General features: G+C 41.1%; 1 protein-coding gene across 14 annotated transcripts in view; it reads right to left on the reverse strand.

Moving 5' to 3' along the window:
* The window catches only part of LOC146174387 (A disintegrin and metalloproteinase with thrombospondin motifs like), a 119,796-nt gene that overhangs the window by 13,320 nt on the left and 85,441 nt on the right, over nucleotides 1–21,035 (reverse strand). For 13 of the 14 annotated variants that reach the window (XM_084583191.1, XM_084583187.1, XM_084583188.1 and 10 more), the window contains 9 exons: nucleotides 18,010–18,181; nucleotides 17,109–17,244; nucleotides 16,100–16,263; nucleotides 13,451–13,540; nucleotides 12,687–12,819; nucleotides 11,150–11,206; nucleotides 7,557–7,678; nucleotides 4,308–4,382; nucleotides 1,526–1,671 (listed from right to left, as the gene is read on the reverse strand). In XM_084583191.1, the coding sequence (XP_084439317.1) occupies nucleotides 1,526–1,671; nucleotides 4,308–4,382; nucleotides 7,557–7,678; nucleotides 11,150–11,206; nucleotides 12,687–12,819; nucleotides 13,451–13,540; nucleotides 16,100–16,263; nucleotides 17,109–17,178 (857 nt within the window). In that variant the 5' untranslated portion in view covers nucleotides 17,179–17,244; nucleotides 18,010–18,181. The remainder of the gene's footprint in view (nucleotides 1–1,525; nucleotides 1,672–4,307; nucleotides 4,383–7,556; nucleotides 7,679–11,149; nucleotides 11,207–12,686; nucleotides 12,820–13,450; nucleotides 13,541–16,099; nucleotides 16,264–17,108; nucleotides 17,245–18,009; nucleotides 18,182–21,035) is intronic. The other variant, XM_084583192.1, reaches the window with a different exon arrangement.

Here is a 21,035-nt window from a genome sequence, read left to right on the forward strand (position 1 = left end):
TGCTGAAACAGCAGCCATTTTTCACAACTGCAGCATGCACATATAACAAACGAAAATTAAAACTTACGTAGTTACGACAAATGCGGAATATTGGCGCAGGGAGGCTACAGATTCGCGCAAAACTAGTCAAAATTGACGATTGAAGACTTTAGTGATAGTGCAGTATGAAATTATCGCCCCGCTTATCATACTTTAAAAGGACAAAATGCAATAAAGCAGCGCTTACGCTAGATATTTTGCTCGTGGATGGAATTTGATGAAGATGACTTGAAGTGCATAGCGCTAGAGCCTGAGTTAACTATGAGGTGCGCTTGGTTCTGGAAAAGGCATAGTCCAGTAGTGGAAAACGCATGGCGATATGGTCGCACCGCCACTCTTTCAAAACCTATGCTGGGTGTAGTTTGTTTATGGTTGTATAATTGTTTGCACAAATTGCAAAGTTCAAGAGCGAAATAGACCGCTTTTAGATATACGAAATTTAAAATTTTTCGGGAGATATTGTTCGTGTACTAGATGAAAACCAATGAAGGAATGAAAATGAAAATAAATAAAAAAATTTAAAGCAATCATTAATTACGAAAAGAAAGTGATGGTTAGGTTATGGTTGTAGTGTAGACACTGCTCGCCAGCGGCCTTGTTCATAAAGTTAAAATCTGCATTGAATGTCTTTCATGGACTGCGTCCCATACAAGATATATGATGCATGTGTTCCTTTCAGAAATGAACACCGGAAGAGGGTTTTTCTTGGCCAAGCCACTGCTAAAACCTCGCATAAACCTCGTCTTGACCAGGCGGCTCCCACTTACTTCAATAAAGATGGAGTCGTGATCATAAAGCTACGCCATCACTCAACTTTAGTAGTACTCGCCAAGACTTACCACTGCCCTTGAGATTACACTAGAATTACGTAGCCTCGTTATCTTGCATACATGCTGCCTCTGAAGGAACTATACCGGCCTCTGGACGCTGCAGAGTGGTTGTTGACCCTCATTTCTACAAGAAATCCACTTTGTAAGCAAAACATAAACAAGCAACATATAGTGCTCCTCATCGTCATCCGGAGAGAGGGCGCCTAAAACCAAAAGCTGTTCATCAGCGATATCGACGAGCGCCTTGCAGATAGGTGGTTTTAATAGGCACGTGAGACCTCTTCTAGAATCAATCAAAGCTAGAAGAAGGGCAACTCTTAAAAACAATGCAATCGCAGTCAAAATAGTGTGCAGCAAGCACGCACATTTATTGAATACTTCGCACCTACTGCAATGTTTCAAGCATGATCATACGATTGGCCGCTACCTAACCCAATGTCTACGACATTGTAATGCGCGCAATACCCTGCAAAATTATGGAAAACGAAACCCCTGCACAAGATACCTGTGAAAAAGTGATTTAATTTGCGCTTGGGGTATTAGGGGCCCACGCATATCGGTCACCAAAAAGTTTTCCACATGGCAAAGTCCATAGATATACTTACGGTTTACATACTTACAGCTTGACTTGAGAGGCTGAATGAAATATCACTCACCCCGTGAGAAGGAATACAATATCGGCATCATCAAAGTACGTCTGGTTGAGAACAAATGCGTTGAATTTCTGAACTGTTTCTTCATAGAGAATATTTCTAGTGTGATTATAACCTTCGAGATGGACAATGTAAGGCTCTTCGGTAATCTGAAATAAAAGTAAATAGGTATTCTGTTGCAATGTAGATATTTCGATCGTCTATATTCTATGGATACTTGATTTGTCAGGTAAAAAATTGTGTTTCTAGCACCATCCTGATTGCATCTCATGTGAGTGTGCTTGGAATCTAGACGGTCATTTCCCTAACGTTGCAGATGTTGCACTGGTTACACATGCGCACTCACCACCATATGAAAAGGTATTAACTGACAAATGTATCACTTTAGGAATTTGGATAGATTGAAGCTGTCATATCTATAGTAAGTGACTTGGCCGCACATCCGCAGTGCTGGGCGGTCATTGCATATTACTGAAATGCCATAATTGACGAAGAGATAGCCCAGAATGGATTATGTTCGGGCTTGTTTCATAAGCCCACGAAGGGATAGCGCAATCAACCACATAAAATGAGACGCGAATGGGAACAGGCGATCGTCCTATCTTGGTCTATAGAAGCGTCTGTCCTGTCCTCGTCTCGAGATTTGTCAGAGTTGATGTGGCCGAAAGGAAGTCCTCTCTCTGATATTTCTGATGTAGCTCTCGGGCAACTTATACCGCGACGTTGTTTCCGCTCTTTTATTGCCATCTAATGGGCACATGCCAAGCAGGGCGAGGTCTTTATTCTTTTCCAGGACTGCTGGAGGCACGCAAACCACGGTTGAAGAAGAGGTATGGTGCAACGAGAGCACCAAAAGCTCATCGTGTCGTTTGCTTCGAGATTGCATGAAGCTCTAAAACTAAGGTTCATTTTGTGCTCTGGCGTCGAAAGAGCAGGGGTCGTATAAAAGGAACTGCGCGTCAATGCGAAAGATGCCCTGTGCAGTTCGACTGCTAGGAGAAACGTTTGGTGTATAGCCTGGCACCACTGAACTCGTTCGGGAGCCTACTGAGAGCCACCAAGCTTGGTTGAAGCGGTTTCAGCCAACAATCTCGATTGATACCGCCAAGCTAGACGGCTTCAAATTTCGAGCTGTCGGCACTACACGGCACTGCACATTTGCAGCGATGAAGCTAAAGCTTAGTTAATACCGGTGTCCCACAGATCATTTCAGATGGTGCTACTTTGCGCGAAAACAGCCAAAAACAGATATGGCAGGGAAGCAAAATATTGACACCCACAGCCAAATACAGCCGCGACAATTGAATACTCTTGTGGGAAGCGTCTAATTATTACTTCTTTCCTGTACTATTTACCGTGATTGTTTTCTTTGCCCCCTTTCTCCCCAGTGGTTGGTCCGATGTAGTGGACCTAAGTTGAGTGAAGGACCCTTTTTTATCTCTTTAATTTGCTCTCATTTACTTCCTCATTGTTTCCTGCATGTGTTTGTTCTTGAACTAAATGGCTCTGTTTTCCATCCTGTGCAGTGTCAGCTTTTGCTCCTTTTCTTTCTCTGGCCGGACTCAGCTCTTAACCACGCTTGTGCATCGGCAGCTAGATTTCATTGAATGCCAGATGTAGGCACTGTTTTGGGACTCCAATTCCAGTCGAGGTGGTACGGATAAATGTTTAAAGCTTGCTTCGGTTTGTCATCTCATGAAGGACATTTGCTAGCTGTTTGGGCGTATATTAAGACAAAATAATACTGTTCTCATAGTCGTCTGAGCAAGCGCTACAAAAATCTAAGGTGCAATACAATGATGAGCTTTCGATCAGCTTCGCAGATGCAATCAAACTATATCGGTTGTTCCTGAATTCCCTTTTACTATTGCCATTTTTAAGCTCAGCACAAATAATTTATGAAATGAGCTTTAAGAAGGACTTTCAGGTATGTACACAAAACATACCTTATATGCTGTGTTTGCTTAATACAGAAAATGGCAAGCGTGCATGACGAACTCAATAACGCATGCGCAAAATCCCCAAACTAACAAAATACATTATTACTGGGCTCTTCCCTCCAATGCGCCGCCAGATGTCATTCTTGCGTTATCTTAAAGTGCTGCGTAGCTTATAATTATGCAGGTTTTTCAAGGCTAGCTCTAAACATTGTTTTTAAATTGAAAACTCCAGGAACAGGGCAAAACGTAGTGTTCCTTGTTGTTGTTTGTCTCTTTTGCACCTATTTCCCCGTAGTCGTTCTTGATGCAGAAAGCAAACAATAAAAGAGCACTACACAAACATACGAATGAGCAGTGTCGTTTTAGATAAAATGTTCAATTTGTCATTGTTATTCCCTCTGGAATATTGGCGTCTCCAAGATATTATTCTACGCAAGTTTTTTCGTTCCTTTATCTTTAAAGGTAAACATTGCTTATAGAACACTTCCATGACTGATTCTAATATTTGCTGATTATATGCTCATTAAAAGTTTTCTCTCTCTCTCTCATAACCTGAGATGCTTTGGGACATTAAACCCCACAAATCAAACCAAACCGATTCAATAAAACGCTTAGTCTATGGAGCAATACCTACTGCTCTTCTTACAATAATCTCTTGAGTTTGCCCCTTGCCATCCCTATATACACTAAGCAAAACGCTCAGCATGTTCCCTGTACTAGTCGTACGCTTAATGAATGCTCTTTTTTTCGTGCCAAAGCTCCTCATTTCTCTTATTCTCATTGTAGCTATGATACGTAAGACGTAAATGGTAAAATCCGTTACATTATTTGCCAAAAGTTCTTACCGCCTTTGTTACGGTTATGCCCACAATACGTAGCTGTACTCTTGGCTGCGCCATGCTCTGGAATCGGAGATTAGCCTGGCGAATGAAAAAGAAAGAATACCAAAATTTTTTAATCAAGTAGTACAAGAGGCAGCAACATTTTCTGGTCTAGTAAGTGCACGAAACAATTTGAGCTAGATGTTTTCACAGTTGCTCCACTTTTCAACACGGCTCTCTTCTGGTATAACGAAAAAGCAAATGATATTGAAAGCTTTTGAAAGAGGAAGAAAACGTGTATACTTTGTCTTGGCTCTTATAGATGGCGGCACAGGTCTTTCTCTAAGCAAGAGAAAAAATCTCTATGGACTCCGCGACACAGCTCGACAACGTTGTTTTCTTCCTGACCGACACCACACTTATCTGGTTGGAAAACCGCGACACGAGGACACGCTGACGACATGGAAGTGCTTTGTCACTGAACTTAAGCAGTGTTTTGTTGACTAATTATCGCTCCAAAAATAGGCCCAGCAGATCCTCGCCTCTCGTGCTCAACCACCTGACGAAACTTACACTACCTTTAATTAAGCGGTGCTCAAATTGTACTACAAGATCATTAACTCTCGCATGTCGATGATGACAAAGTCGGACATGTTTTTAAGGGCACTCCAGATGTTATCTCCACGTTTCTCATTGCCAAATATGACCTCTCTATTGTTTCTGTTCTCCGCCACATCTACACATTCGAAACACTAAAGTGCCGTCGAATAACGCCTAAGTTTGGAAGGCTTGGTAATGTGACATCTGTCCCCTGCGTGGACGAGCATGACTCGCGGACTTTACCTCAAAAATCCGGCAAATCATTCATGTACAGAGCTCTCCCGGCTACATTCCTCCCGCCGGCACACGTCACCGGTGGCCTCCCGGCCACCCTTTCAGTGCGAGCCTGCCTACACGCAGCAATAGCAGCCTGAGGTTTCTCCTGTTTACGCAGTGTTTCCGAGAACAAGGAAAGCCTCACACAATCCAGGCGGCACTTCAACTCACACCCCCTTATCTTCGTCCTTCAACACTGAGTTCCTCACCTTCCTTATTCACTTGGTTTATACCACATATTTTTACTTCAAAGCACGCTGCAAATCAAAATGCTCAATATGACAGGTGTAGCAGAAGGCGTCGCACGTTTTTGAAATGTTCTTCTGAGAAAGCGGATGAGGAGGCTCGTTATGAAAACAACGTATGTTCGCCTTCAATTCTTGTGATAAATGCTTTGTGTAATCGCGGGGATTAGATGCTTTGGCAGGCCCCTGTATCCGTGCAGAGGACTGGGGCTTCAGCCAAAAGCAAGCTTCACACTGCTTGGCTGTGCACGGAGCAATTCCCCGAGCAATTGTTGACTGTAATGCCCTTCCCCATGAAGTCGCCGCCCTCTCATGCCAATTTATTGATATGCCTTAAAAATTTATTTTCAAACACCATGACCTGTGCTTGTATCTTCTCATGCTTGTAAACCCGCCCCTTATGTAATGCCTCCAAGAGAAGCCTTCAAGGAAATAAAGTGAAGTGAAGTGAAGTGAAGAAAATTTCAGCAATAAAATACACTTTGAAAGTACCACAAATATTTGCTGAAAATACTTTTGCATTGCACTTATAACGCATGTATCGCGGTTGTATGTAATATGGTTCTTTGGGCAATTTTTTCGAGCATTTGGCCATTGTCGCAGTAAAGAGACAAAGCATTAGTAATGCACATCTGAAATACACGTATTTGGCTATGACGCTTAGGAACTCAGTTTCATATTTGGACTAGTTTTATGTTCCTATCCTACCATGTTATTTAACAGATTGTATGTTATAACTCACTTCTGATTATATTATTTCGCATTTTTCTCGCTCACCTTGCCTTGATAAATGTTTTTCTTGCTGATAGTTTTCACCAACACGATTTAACTTAGGAGTCACCAGTTTTTCATTCCAATGGGTAAGCCACAGTATTTCAAATTTTCCAAAATGAACAAAATTCGGAGACTAGCTGGCGAAATGAATGCGGAAAACAGCTGGTTTTAAAGTGGCTATATTTGACGAATGATGTTTGTATCCTTATTACCATTTTTGACATAGCAGTAGAACTCAGTGTACCGGCGTTTCCACCAACAGCTGACACTTACGGCGTACAGCGTCCTGTCCCACTGTAGCTGTCAACCAGATGACGTCATCTACCGAAAGGCACATTTTAAATATCCTTTTCTACCGTGAGGAGGGCAATTAAAAGTAAATAAATCCTATCTGCACCGGAAATCGAACCTCACTCTTTCATCACATCACCTCATTACTTTAAAGACCCCCGGTTCAGGGGTATTACATAAGGGGTGGGTACATGTATTAAGATTATATACAAAATAAACATAAGGGGCGGTACACATATGAAGAATATATACAAAGTAAACATATTATTGGTTGAATATGGCTTTGGAACCAAAGCCGAGCGCTTTAACAAACTGCAACACGCCCGGGATCGTCAAACGCACATAACACTCCTTGTTATCGTGAGGATGATAATTAAAATTAATTAAAAATCCTGTCTCCTCAGGGAATTGAACCTCTGCTCTTTGCAACCCAAGCCGGGCGCTTTAACCAACTGCGTTGCGCCGTTCTTTTTTTTTTTGCCTTGCTTTGGCACATCGCATTCTGCAAAACAAAATCAACAAAAATCACACAAATGTTTTTAGCATATGCGCTACTTACATATGACACGTCGTTATCAGGATGCATGGAACTGGCTTCATCACAATAAAATTCACGCATACACAACAAAGGCTCTAGTGCTCAGAGCCCCTCGGGAGAAAGGAGAATTCTGACATACGTTTTACGGTGCCGGGCGTGACGCAGGGAAATTCCGTCGCGCTCATTACCGTACCGGTACCACCCGGTACCGGTACCGAAACTGCTTTTCGTACCGTAAAACGCGCGTCATAATTCTAGTTGTATATACTGAGGATGGTAGTTGCAATGACAATAAAGCTACCATTAGTGATAATGACAATTATGACGTTAACAATGATAATGACGTTTGCACGAGCCACGCGTCATTCGCATTTCTGCAGTGCAGATTCCACGTGCTCTCGGAATTGTTTCCCTCAATATAGGTTCCGTCTATTGGATGATAAAAACAACCGTGTCACAAGAAATGACCTATTTTGAGGCAGTAGTGCTTTAGTACGAGTAGGAATAACCCAAAATTTCAGGCGTAAAATGCATAAAGGCACTGCATACCGCATTCGTCAAAATGGCCAGGTATTTAGCGATTCTCGTTTCGTCAAAGCCAAGCTCAAGACTCAATTGGTAGTCTACGACGACGTGTAGTTCAGGGTGTATTTCATCAGGCAGACGCCTTCCTGTGTGGAAGAAAAATTAGTGCTTCAATTACTGCCGCAGACGCTCCATCTCTGACCATACGTAACATACGTCCTTTAAGTGCAGTACTTGATTTCGTGATTGCAGACATGTACAATTGTACATAATTGAAGTTGCATTGTTCAGATAATGATGTTATTTTTATACAAAGTTCCATAATAAAACTTCAGCAGAGAAACTGGTGCGTGGTTTGCATTAAGCCCGTGCCAAGTTCTAAATCATACTTTTCGCACCTGTGGTTATCACAACACCTGCTTTTTGCGGTTCACACTGAACATTGGCCGTTTAGACTCTTAATGATCACCCTACAATTACGGTGACTTATCCTTGAATGATATTTTCGTCTATATGAGATACGTAGCACAGGTAAGTGAAATGTATGCTAATTTGTATATTTTAAAGATACCAGTGACATTTTATCCCCAAGTTGAACTGAATGAAATCTGCACTTTAACATAGCAACTTTGGATTATCAAAACTAAAGATGTGAGGAGTTGATTTGCATGCTAATTACATAGGGAAAAAAGAAAAACAAGGCTTTTGTTGTCACGAAACCGTCACGCATTTTTGTTAAGCCAGCGCAGCGCGAAGGAAGCCCGCGCGGCGTCTGCATCGAACATTCCACCACATTCCAGAAACTTCCTTCTCCGCTTGAGGAGAGCACGCGGTTGTACGCATTAAATGTACGCGTCAGCTTTGCCCTCCTTCTCATCATTCGGCGGCGATGACGACATCCGGTGGCTCACTCGGCCGTAACGTATTCGACCTCTCCAGAAGTTTCGGCCGCGCCTAACCAATAACGCCATTCGGCTCTGCGGGTGGAAAAGCGGACATTTAAACGAGCGAAGTTAAGTGTAAGTGCGCGCCGGCCTTGCCGCATCTTGACAGAGAGACGCGGCGTGCCCTATTTATTGAGGTCGAATCGCTTGTGCTAGCCAGCCAATTTTTGAGCTAGTATTGCTGGGAATTCACAAGTGGTACTGCTCGGCTTCCGGTGTCCACCCATTGCTCGGCAAGCCCACAGACCTGCGAGGGAGCGGCGTTCTTATTACATGAATGCCATATCGCGACTCTCCAGACGTCGGTCGGCAACAGTGCCCGGTGAACAATTAATGTTGGCTCGCTTGCTTCTCTCGTGTATTGTTCAGTGTTGTAGAGCCTCTGTGTTTATTGAGATCCTCTTTTCTTTCATGCCTTTCTGTGAACCTCTCGTCTGTATTTTAAGTGTTAATGTGAATTTCTCTATATCGTCTCGTGCTCTGTATTAGGTTTGTTTTTGTTTGTTACTTCTGGATTAGGCCCGTACTCTGGCTTTAACCGGCGAAAGCTGGGCACTAAACGGCTACCCCCTTCTATCACTACATGGTAGGTAACTTCCGGCTGAGCTTGTCACGTAAGTCGAGAGCATATCCTTTTACACTGAGACAGGACAGCTACCCCCCCCCCCCCCCCCCTCCCCACTCTAAGGGTGTCTAGGAGTGTGCGCACCAGTAGTGGCGCGTCGTTAATAACCTATAATTATCAACGGCTGACACTTGTCAAGCCAAGCCGGAACAGCAGAACTTGTGGGTCTGCCACGTATAAGGCTCATGGAACAGAATAAAGGAAAATATATGGAAAGTAAACCAACTACTCCAGCATTGCTGTGGGTAGGTTTATGGCCATTTCTGTATGTTTTGGCGGCCGGGATGCGCGTCACAATATTTTATTAAGGAAAATAAAGTTGCTGTGATGCATATCCGTCCCATAAGCTATCCACATTATTCTTCGCACAGACATTTAAGCAAAACGCAATGATGCTAAAAGCATAGTATGCGTTTGGTGCCCGCTTGCTCGCATGACATAAGGCAGATTTTACATTTTTTTGCAGGAGGAATGCTAATGACTGAAATATTGTTACAGAGCAAAACTGCGTTGGCAGGAACTAATGGCTACGAAGCATGCACCGCAAGGCAGATGCACAGTGTAAACAAGACCACTAACGCACAGGCTGCCGCTCAAGAACTACGACTTTGTACGTGCCACCTAGTACGTGGCAGGTACCAACAAATGTAGTCTGCTTCACCATCGTCCACTCTGTCACTTATGTCACATTTTTGGCACATGAAGCTCACACACCTCCTTAAGTGTTGCGGGAAAGACATAAATAAAAATCGAGATATTGGCATTCTCTAGATGCCAATATCTCGGCTTTGGAGCTTTCGCTTTGGAGATTTTTCGGCTTTGGAGCTATCGCTGCATAATCACGGAAAGGTGTGCCTGAGTATCGACACATTTACATGTCGTTAACCCTTTCTGTTATTGTTACAGCTACCGCGCGCCGTCATCGGCGCAAGCACTGATTGCGCCCGTGAATTCGTGACATTTGGCGCCCTGATGGTTACCTGCGAGAACGAATAAACTGCAGCCTTTATCTGTAGCGCTATGCTCAAAGATTACACTTCCCGGTTGATATGTGGTGAGGAGTAGAGGGTGGGGGCCGGCGTGGCCGCTGTCTGTCGACTTTATTAAAGCAAAAGGATGCCTGGCACTTGCAACTATTGGTATTAAATAATCCGGGGCGCGTTGGCCATCACTGCTTGGCGAAGCAAAACTCAAACGAAATCACAAGTGGTCTTTGCAAGTCACGTTCGGTTTAGAGGGGTTCAGATAAGTAAAAGTCCACACCAAACTATTCGCCCTGTTTTCTTTGTCGTATTTTACAGTGTCTTTAGAGTATGTAGAAGGCACGTATTAGTTCTTCGGAAGCATCATCAAAATACAATTTTAAGGTTTAGAAGTTGTCCGTACTTGCCGCTTAATCGTAATAAAATTCATATTTTATGCGATATCATGGTGACCTCATATCTACACATCACTACGGTGAGAGAAGAGAGATACCACATACTGTTATGCTTTAAGTCGACAACTTTTCTTGGCTCATCTGTGGCGTAGACAAATGTTTTAGCAGGAACTGTTCGCGCAAATTGACACTTGAAGAAATAAATCATTCTTCAGCAAGAATGTAACCATTGTTCCTTCGATTCCCAGGTGAGAACGCAACCACGTCTTCAGGCCGGGCTCATGAGAAATGGTTCGTAGTTTTCCTGGTCTAGCGTAAGTATGATAGTGATGACAATGACGGTGCAGCTTGGGATAAAGATAATCATACTAGCAGCAATGTATGTGATGATGCAGGTAGTGAAATTGTTCCTGTGAAGTGGTTTTGAATTTCCCGCTCTAAAGCGGACTTAAACGCAGACTTGTACTTTTTCTATTTTTTGTTCACCTTCTCTGTGATATCTGACATCGTGTGGAAGCATCGTAAGCTAGATAATGTTTCTGAACTTTAGAACTGCTATTAAATTCAAGGAAGAACAGTTGTCATAGATGAATATAAGGTTACCTCCGCTAAGTATTCGTAAAAATGCAATGCCATGCCATTGAGCTGAAGCATGATTTGTGGTACTCACTCTGCGAGCCTATGCTTCTTGACTGAACCAATGGTATTGCTTTGTTCTCTGCAATTCCTTAGGGAGAGAAGTAAAGGACAGTTGGTCTCCTGAAAAGCAAGAAATTGCCACGAGGAACTAAATCTGCTTGGCGTGCACGTGGAATGAATATGCTCAGAACGATGGGATACTTATCTCCAACTCCTACGATGCTGCCCAAATTACCGTGTACCAATGACAAGCATCTTGCGGGGAAGCAGGAAGTCTAAGAGGGAGTTTTACAGCGAACGAGATATTCGATGAGGGGGCTTTTAGATAAATATCACCTTACTCAAACTTCTTTCGTGAACGTTTCACAGTGATTACACAACTTTGGTACTTTTTACTCATTACTTGTACTAGCATTTCTTATTACTGGACGCACCGATACCATTCATCTCTACTTCTTGGTTATCTGCTTTGCAGATCGGATATAAACAGCAAAGCGCGGCTGAAAAAAAAAAAGAGTGCTCGATTTACTGTTGCCCTCAATTCGTTCCAGCCTGTAGAGCTAGAGATACGTTTTTTTCGATAACTGCCTGCAAAAAAAAAAAATTGTCAAAGGCGTATGAACACTGCGTGCCGCCATGCTCGCGAGGTTCGCGCACGAGGGCCTGTCGTGCACTGATATTGACACGCTAAAAAGAGGGCGTCACTGCTTAGGGACTGGTGATTTTGTTTATCGATAGATCCGTCCTCAAGTAGACAAAATCGGTCTTGGACAACATTTTCATTTATAAATGGGACCATGCTTTCTGTCCTGATTGGGCACAGTCTTGGCGTTGGCGTACAAATATAGAGGAGATATAACGCTCTTGCTCTAAATTCTTTAATATTTAGGTTTTGATTCCATAAGATTCAGTTCTAGTCAGGGCCACTACGCATCGCACAACTTCAATCTTACCTCTCTCCCCTCTCATCACGCTGTTACGGTTACATAATTCTCATGGTCATGTGGTCTGGCAATGCCAAGATCGCATATGGGTTTTAATAAAATTTATAAATATGAATGTAAAAACTTAATAAATTCAATGGATATAAACTATGTTTCTATATCGAGCCTTAGTTTCAATGTTTTATACGTTGAAATACATATTTGATGCAATTTAAAATTTTTGAGCGAGCAGTAATATCTGCTAAAGTATTTATGTGCCTTAAGATTACCATGCCGACAAGTTCAAGTTTGAAAGTGGCATAACTGTCATATCTGTATTCTATATATGTCGAGATATTACATTCCTGCTTCAAAAAACAACTGATAAACTTAACAGGTTTACACACAGGAGAGTTTAACATAATATGAGTCTGAAGGTGAAACAGCTATATAAGCACAACGTGTCTTCTAGTAAGAATAAGGGCTGTTTAAAAAGGAAGAATAAAACCCATCTTGTATTATTCAGTTTGTGTAATCTCCGCATTATTTATCTGCGCAGCTATATTCTAACAATGCGCTATCAACAAGCACTATTTACTTTGTCTTTCATCTCCTCGTTCTTGCTGGGGTAAAGTGGAATCGTACCGTAGTCATTGTGCGCCCGGTGATGCCTAATGGGTGCCTCTGTGGTGTACAGCAAGTGCCCGTTCGGAGCGTCCAAAGATCGCTCCATTCCAAGGACTGGTTTTATCCTAAGGGAGTCGCCAACAATGCCCTCCTATAAGAAGTGAAGAGCAAAGAGGTCAGTTATGATAACACTGGTAAACTGCTTATTACAAATCTAGCCTTTCCCGAAATAACCCTAACATAAATAACTTCGTAAGCATCACGGACGAAAGCACTCTTTGTGAAAAGCATTCCGGGTTGTTTTTTCAATTATGACATGCACTGTGAACGTTTTTTGCTCTTACTGCGAAATGTGATCTTAAGTCAAGCTCGTCGGTTGTAAACCGAATTTTTCTTGAGGCACTGAATTTGATTAAATTCGGCTAGCGTGCGGCATGATTCATACCATCTTAATGCAAAGCGCTCAAGGTAGTACACAAACCGATGTTTGCTACTTTTTCGCTTCTTTTTTGGACTGCTGTTTCGGCATGTTTGATTTAAAATACGAAAATCCGGTTAGCAGACGGATAGGCATTTATCCAATGACGTAAAATAAAAGTGGCGGCTAATATTAGTGGCTTCTAGAGAAACGCAATATTGGTTATTATTTTGAGGAACAAATAAGCGAATCAAAGAGTAGGACTCAGTTATCATTTTCAGGCTGAATTTTCGAAACGACAATATCTTCTACAGCCATGCTACTCTGTTTTTATGGGAGTAAAACATATACGTCTTGTCTGTACTATTTTCAATCCATCCTCTTCGGAGACATCTACGGAGACCATGTTGTCGGTTGAGTGATAAAGAGTTTTCTCCATTTCAGGTCCCAGCATCTGAATGGAAATTAATAGGTAAATACAGGGTTGCGTGGCACACAAGCTCTATGAAATTACAATGATGAACCAACTTTCTCGTCTAGCCACCCTTCTCTTTAGGTTTGTTCGACCACCAGTAAGGCAACGTACGCCATGTGTTGGTATTTCGTCTCTATCGCCATAATTGCCTGGTATATAACTGAGTGGCGTGAGCACGAGAATACAGCCAAACACAAAACAAAATGGCAAAACGGAGCGCGACACGCACTATCACACTATCAATACATATTATGAGGGAAAAGGCCACATATATAGGGTCGACATGCCATTTCTTCATGTTTACTTTTTTATGTGATAATGTATACGTTCCGTTATTTATACCTGGTCAAAAATTCCTTTTCTTTGCCATTCAGACTGCCTGAAAGTGCCCAGATAAAGGTTGGCTCACTACAGTATATCTCCAGTTCCTCCTAAGTCATGCCTACCAGACAGTCTTTACCTTTGCAGTTACCCAATATATGGTTAGATTTACCTTTGCATTTGTTGCGCCTATTATGCAAGCTAAGGTCGTTGGATGAGACGCCTTTGAGGGATGTCATGCGATGAGTTATGACAGAGCCTAATAACGCGTGACAGCTCTGAAACGGTCCGTGCTTACGGTATTACAGGGCGTGGGGACACGTAAGATTCTCATGACGCCAGTTCCAGCAAAGTTGTCCTGCATCATCGGGGCTAAAAATTAAAGCCTAAAGTAAGGAGGTTTTAGGGATTAATAGAATAGAGGCAAGCGGGCACTCAACAATATGCAGACACTGGTAATATACCATATTAGACAAAAATGTATCAGTGAAGATTTAGTCAACCTAACGAGCAAAAAAAATTCTCTCTTAAAGCCTTGCACAAGAATTTATGCGTCATCACATGCAAAGAAATACGGGAAGAATGAAAGGTCATGTCTCTTCTGAGTAGGTTGCAGCTCTTGTCAAGAAATGTTTTAAAAGTGTCAGTTTGGTACTTTCTAGTAAATGTGCGTATGTTTTTCTTTTACTGATGCCACTAAACCAAGCTCTTTCTTACATGACCCTCAGTAAGGGTTAACAGTATGAATAAATAAACAAATTCCAAAGGTACAAAAATGAGTATATCTTCAATTTTATTTGCATCCAAGCATTCGTTGTGAAGCCATCACGATCTTTTCAATGATGCCCGACAATATCGTTTTTAGGCGATGTTGAAATAAGTTAAACAATTTTTGGCGCAAATATCATTTACACATTGTTTTTAGGATCGCCGAAGCATTGTGTGTACAAAACGAAGGCTAAAAATTTGTTTGGGGACACTAATGTTCTTGAAAGAGCATGACGGGTCCCGCTCTCGCTAGTCGTCTTTTCTTACGTATCCTCTTTTACATGCATGCACATTGCTTCACCTGTAATCAATAAAGATTTTTATTTGTCTGTTATCTCACAATAAGCCATTAAATCCAGTAATAAGCTGCAATATCATATGAAACACTACCTAACGTAGCAACAAAGCCCCGTTCCGATCAAGACATAACAACTTAGCTCTGTGCCCCAGGGGTAGCACATCTATGCGAGATGCAGGGCACCTGGTGAGCCAGAATCTAATCGGACACTCTTTTCTCGAAGCTAAAACACAAACTGCGCCCTTACTGCAAGCTTATAACATCCTAGGAGTCTCATACCTGTTTCATATTTTATTGCCATCCTCATATTTAAGTTCATGAATGGGTTACTTCCCATTTCAATATTTACAGTGCGCGTTCCCGCGACGTAGTTTCACCCGCTTTTCATGCCAAAACAACGTTTTAGTAAAAAAGCGTACAACTAATTACGCAAATCAACCGTTAGTTTTCCTCATATTTGTGGAGTTCATTACCATTCAGTGTAACGCAGTGCTATAATATTCATGGTTTCAAGCTTAGTTTTCGCACTTTTTTACTATCGCGCTGAATACTTTGTTTTTCATTGATAAGAAATACTTATCGCACATTGAATCCTTTTCATCTCTTCTATATTTTTATAACATGTTGTCAAGTCATATTTTATTTATATTTACGCCATCCGGTATTTACGTGTGCTCTATATTTCTATTACATAGCAGTTCAATTACATACCACTTCTAAATTTCACCCTCTGTTGTTTTTATAAAATAACTTTTGTTTCGCCCGTTTGTAACATGAGGTAACCTTGTGCAGCATTTGGATTTGGGACAACTTCCTGCATTTACTGAAATATTTGCATCCAATCACTGCTCGTTGAATAAATTCTGATTCTGCATCGGACAAATAAAATAACGTTTTGAATCAATTTCTTTTTTCAAGTATTATAGAGTTACTCTGGGAGCGAATGTAACCGCTGATATAGAAGAATTGTAATGTATGAGGTAGTAAGCATATTGCATCCCTTCTGTATTGGACAGTAAATACAGCGTGTAGGGATATTGAATAAATAATTGGGCAGAAATAAGTTGCAAGAAACATTTCGTGCGGCAAGATATACCACAGCATTGCGAAGCCACACAGCACTATTGATTACAAGTATTAAACGTACATACGTGGTATCGTACTGGAGTTCTATCTCGAGATGAGTATATGAAGAATTCTGGCGCAAAGACGGAGCTTTTCTTGAGATTCAATTTCAAGTCGTTTGTTAGTGCCAAGGTCATCGCTCCATCTTCACTCCTACTTTCAAGAGTCTTCGGGAAAACAAACGTTGGGGCTGCAATAGAGAGCGATTGTAAATAGAAGAAAAGTCATTAAAATGAAGCTAAACTCTATATTAAAAATTTCAAACGCAATATCTTAGTGCCTTGAATGATCAAAGTTTACAAATAAAACAGATGGGATTTTGCAAGTTATGCCGCCTGTGCATGCAGTTTTTCGAGACCGTAACAGTACTTTCTAAGCGGGGTGAGAAAAACTTTCTTTTACTGATTTGGGTGTTTGAATTGAAAGAGCCATAAATGCATAGCTCGTATAACACCTATTTACTAGCCACCTGATATCAGCAGAAGTTTGGACAAGTGAGAAGCTGCATAGTGCGTCCGCTGAAAGCCCTTGTTCATTTCGTGTGACGTGCTCTATGGTATGAAGTCGGCAGGAACAATTTGTGAGAAATACATTTATATTTCAAAAAATGGTTTCGTCTTCAAAGTATGAGAAACAACCATTGGGCACCCGTTGAAAAGGTTTTCAACTAAGGAAACAGGCACAAATCCACACATGTTCATAAAGCATTACTTGTTGTCTTTCTATTCATCTACTTACGCTATGTTTCGCTAATATGCCTTTCAGCACCATGAAAAAGACTGGGGAAAGAAAGAGGTTCATTTTAGGTATAAAATACCTATAAGGCAGTCAAATGAGAGTTCGAATAAATATACAGCGTTCTCAATTCTCTCAAACAAGCTATTGCTTCATAAAGGAGAAACTGGAGCGTCCGATGGTGCAGGTGTGAACCGCACGTCTACCATAACACTCCCTCATGTGTATTCAGTGTATACGCACTGAAAACAATAGCAGCGTAAACCTTAAAAACAACGGGAAAAATGAAAACAAGCTCACCTCCATTAATAAAGAAAAACGTGTGAGATATGACAGCACATACGAACGGGACCCGAGTCATTACTGCCATGTAGTCCTAAATTTGATGTATCAGTAGGTGGCGGTTAGTCACATTCTGTTCTCAATCTTCAATCATCTGGAAGTAGGATTTCAGTTATTTCTTGACAAGAATAATTTCAGACTCAAACAATAAAATGTCGAAACACGTAAAACATAAAACACGAAGCATATACGTTAAGGTAAATAATCAGGTATTGAGGAGAATAGGTACTGTGAGCCCACAATCTGTATAAATGAAAATGTATGCGAAACATTTCGCAATTGGCAAATAAATATCAGTTTTTATCTTAAAAAAACTGTACAAACACGTGCCATCGTTAGTAGGACTAAGCAATAAATACCGGGTTTATCTTGCGATTCAGAAGACAAATGAGCATAAAAGCTTGTACCCCTCAGCTTTTCTGCGCAATAATAATAACCACCGCTTCAATAAAAGTGTGACCATTGAGAATCCCGTATTATTACAAGTGCGTTGAAAGGAACATGGGCAAAAGTTAGATATTAAACATACAGCAATAGCACAGGATATAAATTCGCAGACAGAACCTCACTTTATTCTGGTTAAAAAGGCAGTTCTTTACAGACAAATGCGTGTATTCGTGTCAATTACATGCACAGAAACTCGAGGCATTTACGTGTAGACTAGCGGTAAAGGTAATACTATGTACGCTATGGGGTTTAAATATATTCCATGCATTTTGCTTAGCAGATATGATGGCCTCTTCGGCCTATGTGCGAGTGATACGCGACGTGGACTGATATAAACAGCGGGCTTCATAATAATTTGACAAATCTGAAAGAGGTTTATCGCTTAGGCGTGCAATGTACGTTTAAAAGTTACCTGATAAGTTGAAATGGTCTTTGTGGGAAAATATAATGGCGCTGCTTTGAAAAGAGAAGACTGCGACGACGCAAAAGCACCGACAAGTGAATGCAGCTTGAGCCAGGTTCAGCAAAAAACTTAAGGCGCCACGAACAGCTTCCAGACGGATGACATTTCAGCAGCTTGCTCTCTGCGGAAAATAAAGTTCAGGACCTCTCGCATATCACAGAGGGCTTTCACCTTTAGCATGTGCGCATTTGTCGAGCATTCGATAGGAACGTATGTCAGCTAGCGCCTGACTGTAGCTGCATGAGGTGTTTACGTGGTCATATAAGATCTAAATGGACACCATAATGGCATTCGCTCTTTGAAACTATGAAATAAATCTGCGTTAATTTTGCGCCGGTGTGTAGCACTTCGATGGCAAAAAAATGTCGGCTCAAGAAACCGATGTCTTAGTCATAATATATTCATTTCTATCAGCCAGAACTTACCGGTTATAGGTGAAATTTTGGGATAAAAACACAGTGCGACATATTCAACAGTGCACGCTTTCCAGCGAAGACCTGATAATGCTGCAATACAGGGCAGTGTGTGCCCCCCGAAAAAAAACGTTGAAGAGAATTTCCGGTAAAGTGTCGCGAAAGAAAACACTTCATTGTGATGTTACCATCTTGGTAAATACTAAACATATGAAACAGTTATTAATACGGCATTACGGTCGTGAGCAGGAAAATCAATTCTAACTGTATTTGTAAACGATTGCGTAAGAATAAAAAAACAGGCTATACCAGAACGAAAATCGCAAGAGTGAATAGTCCGAATTACGAGATAAAATAAATCACACTTCATTTCTGACGCATATAATGTCATATTTAAGGCTGGGAAGGTCCACCAAAAGATGAGAATTAGTGACAACTATTTGGTGTAATTTTTGCAAATACAACCTTCTCTCTTCGAAATACTGAAAATTGTATGGCATAAGGAATTAAGCAGGTGAGTTAGACATGAGTGAATTCTGAGGGTCACTGTGAAATATATATTCCACTAAAAAGGAAGATGTTGTACTTCATTTTCAAGAGGTGAAATGGAATTCAATAACTGACATAATGAATGCACAATATGTGTACAACGTACCAAATCCAGGCAGAAAGTAGCTCTCCCACTGAGGAGACGAGACAGATAATAAAGAACATGAAAGTTTGAGACATTATAATAACTTGAAGAGAAAAATCCCGGAAAAGTATATGAATGCTATCGATAAGCCTAACGTAAGTCGCAAAAGTGTGTATTATACTGATAAATACAGCATACCATCAATAAATTCAACCGGAAAGTGCTGAATAACCATTCGTTGTTTGGCGACTATCAGACGTATGCAACAGTAAAACATACCAAGGCCCGATTGTTTCGTTTTTAGATGAATGGTTCATTACAATTTGAACTGCATGTTGTTGATATCAGCAGAGGACAGGAGAACAACTATCCCCTCTTCTGCAGATTGTGGCGGTTTCTTAGATCTCTTAAGCGTCTGAGTCCATAGTTAAGAGGCAGAGAACATCGCCTGAGATCTTTTACGATGTCCGGAATATTACAATTGTAAACATTACATCTAATAATAGTTTAACCAACATAATAAGGGATTGAATAACAAGGGGAAAATAGGGAAAATGTTAAAACCGAAATTTAAAATGAGAGCATAGCGAGAACGTGTTATGGAAGACAAGGAGCGGCCGTTGAGAATATGTGCAGGTTTGGTAAAGAGAATGGAGACCAATTGAACAGATATTCTGACTCCATAGATACCATTTCTATAAACGTAATTCTACCCGTTGTGAGAAACAGAATGGTTTTTAAATCACAATTAACTTATTGACACGGACTTGAAATACCTTATACCAAGCAGCCTGCTGCAGGCAGCGTACACATTACTGTCCTCAGTATTGAAACTGGTGCGACATTACAGCAGGCAATCGAAAAAGGCGGCTGTCGTTCATAATCCGCTCAATAAATAAAACATGTTCACAATAGGAGCAAAAGTGAAAACAAATACTCAGAATTTCACAGCCTCTTTGGTTTGTCTTTGTAAGATATAATGACATTTTGGACTGAATGAAAAGCTCAGTATTCACACTAGCGTTAGGACACCGGTGAGTAAATAGTAATTGTATCGAAATGCGTGCTCAGGAGCTACAAAACATCAAGAATGATTTGCAAGGAAAACGCTTAAGTCTAAAATTAGTTGCAGAGGCATGAATGCTCAGTATTCCTATCAAAAAATGCTGCGTCTTGGGAGCATGTACTTCAGAAACCAGATTGGGAAAATGTGGAACTGAACATCCCTGGAGATAGATTGTGTAATATCGGCTTTCCGAAAGAATTGAAGAGCCTCAAACAGAATTTGAAAACGGTAAGGTAGAGCTCTCGGCTTCAATAAATCTGCCACAGTTGTATATATGTGGGAGAGGTAAACTGCTAAATCGAAGCACTGGAAGCAGCAGTTAAGTGAAACGGCAATAGGAAAGTGGTAAAAACGGAGCCAAATAAGGAAATTAAGAGGAAAAGGTATGCCCTCTAGAAGTACATTCGCGTTATCGATAGCAAGTCACATGAATTAAAAAAAAAAGAAAGGAGAAAACAGCAGCTTTGGCATACTGAGCCATAACGAGGGGACACTTCTGTCCACACCAATGATTTGCGGGGATTGCATCGGGTAATTTTCACCGACATTCATTTCTATAAAATGGTAATATTTTCTTTGCCATAAGGATGTACCAAATTTGATTTGACCAAAACAAAGGTTTTGAAACAAAATGTAATACGTTAAGGTCGAATATTCTTCGCCATTATACACGCGAAAAAATACACACAGCCGTTGAATCAAAATATTTGAGAATGACATCAAATGCTTCTGTCCTCTCAGTCAAGTTAAGAGACCAAGACAAAGGCCATTTTGGTACCGTAGATGAACTTAAGAAGACCTATTTGGCTATGGAAAATCGTTCTTTGTTATGTAGATATTTTCCTTTTAGTTAGAAAATGAA

Source organism: Amblyomma maculatum, chromosome 11 (assembly GCF_055883805.1).
Source record: "Amblyomma maculatum isolate TAMU_Amacu chromosome 11, ASM5588380v1, whole genome shotgun sequence".
NCBI lineage: Eukaryota > Metazoa > Arthropoda > Arachnida > Ixodida > Ixodidae > Amblyomma > Amblyomma maculatum.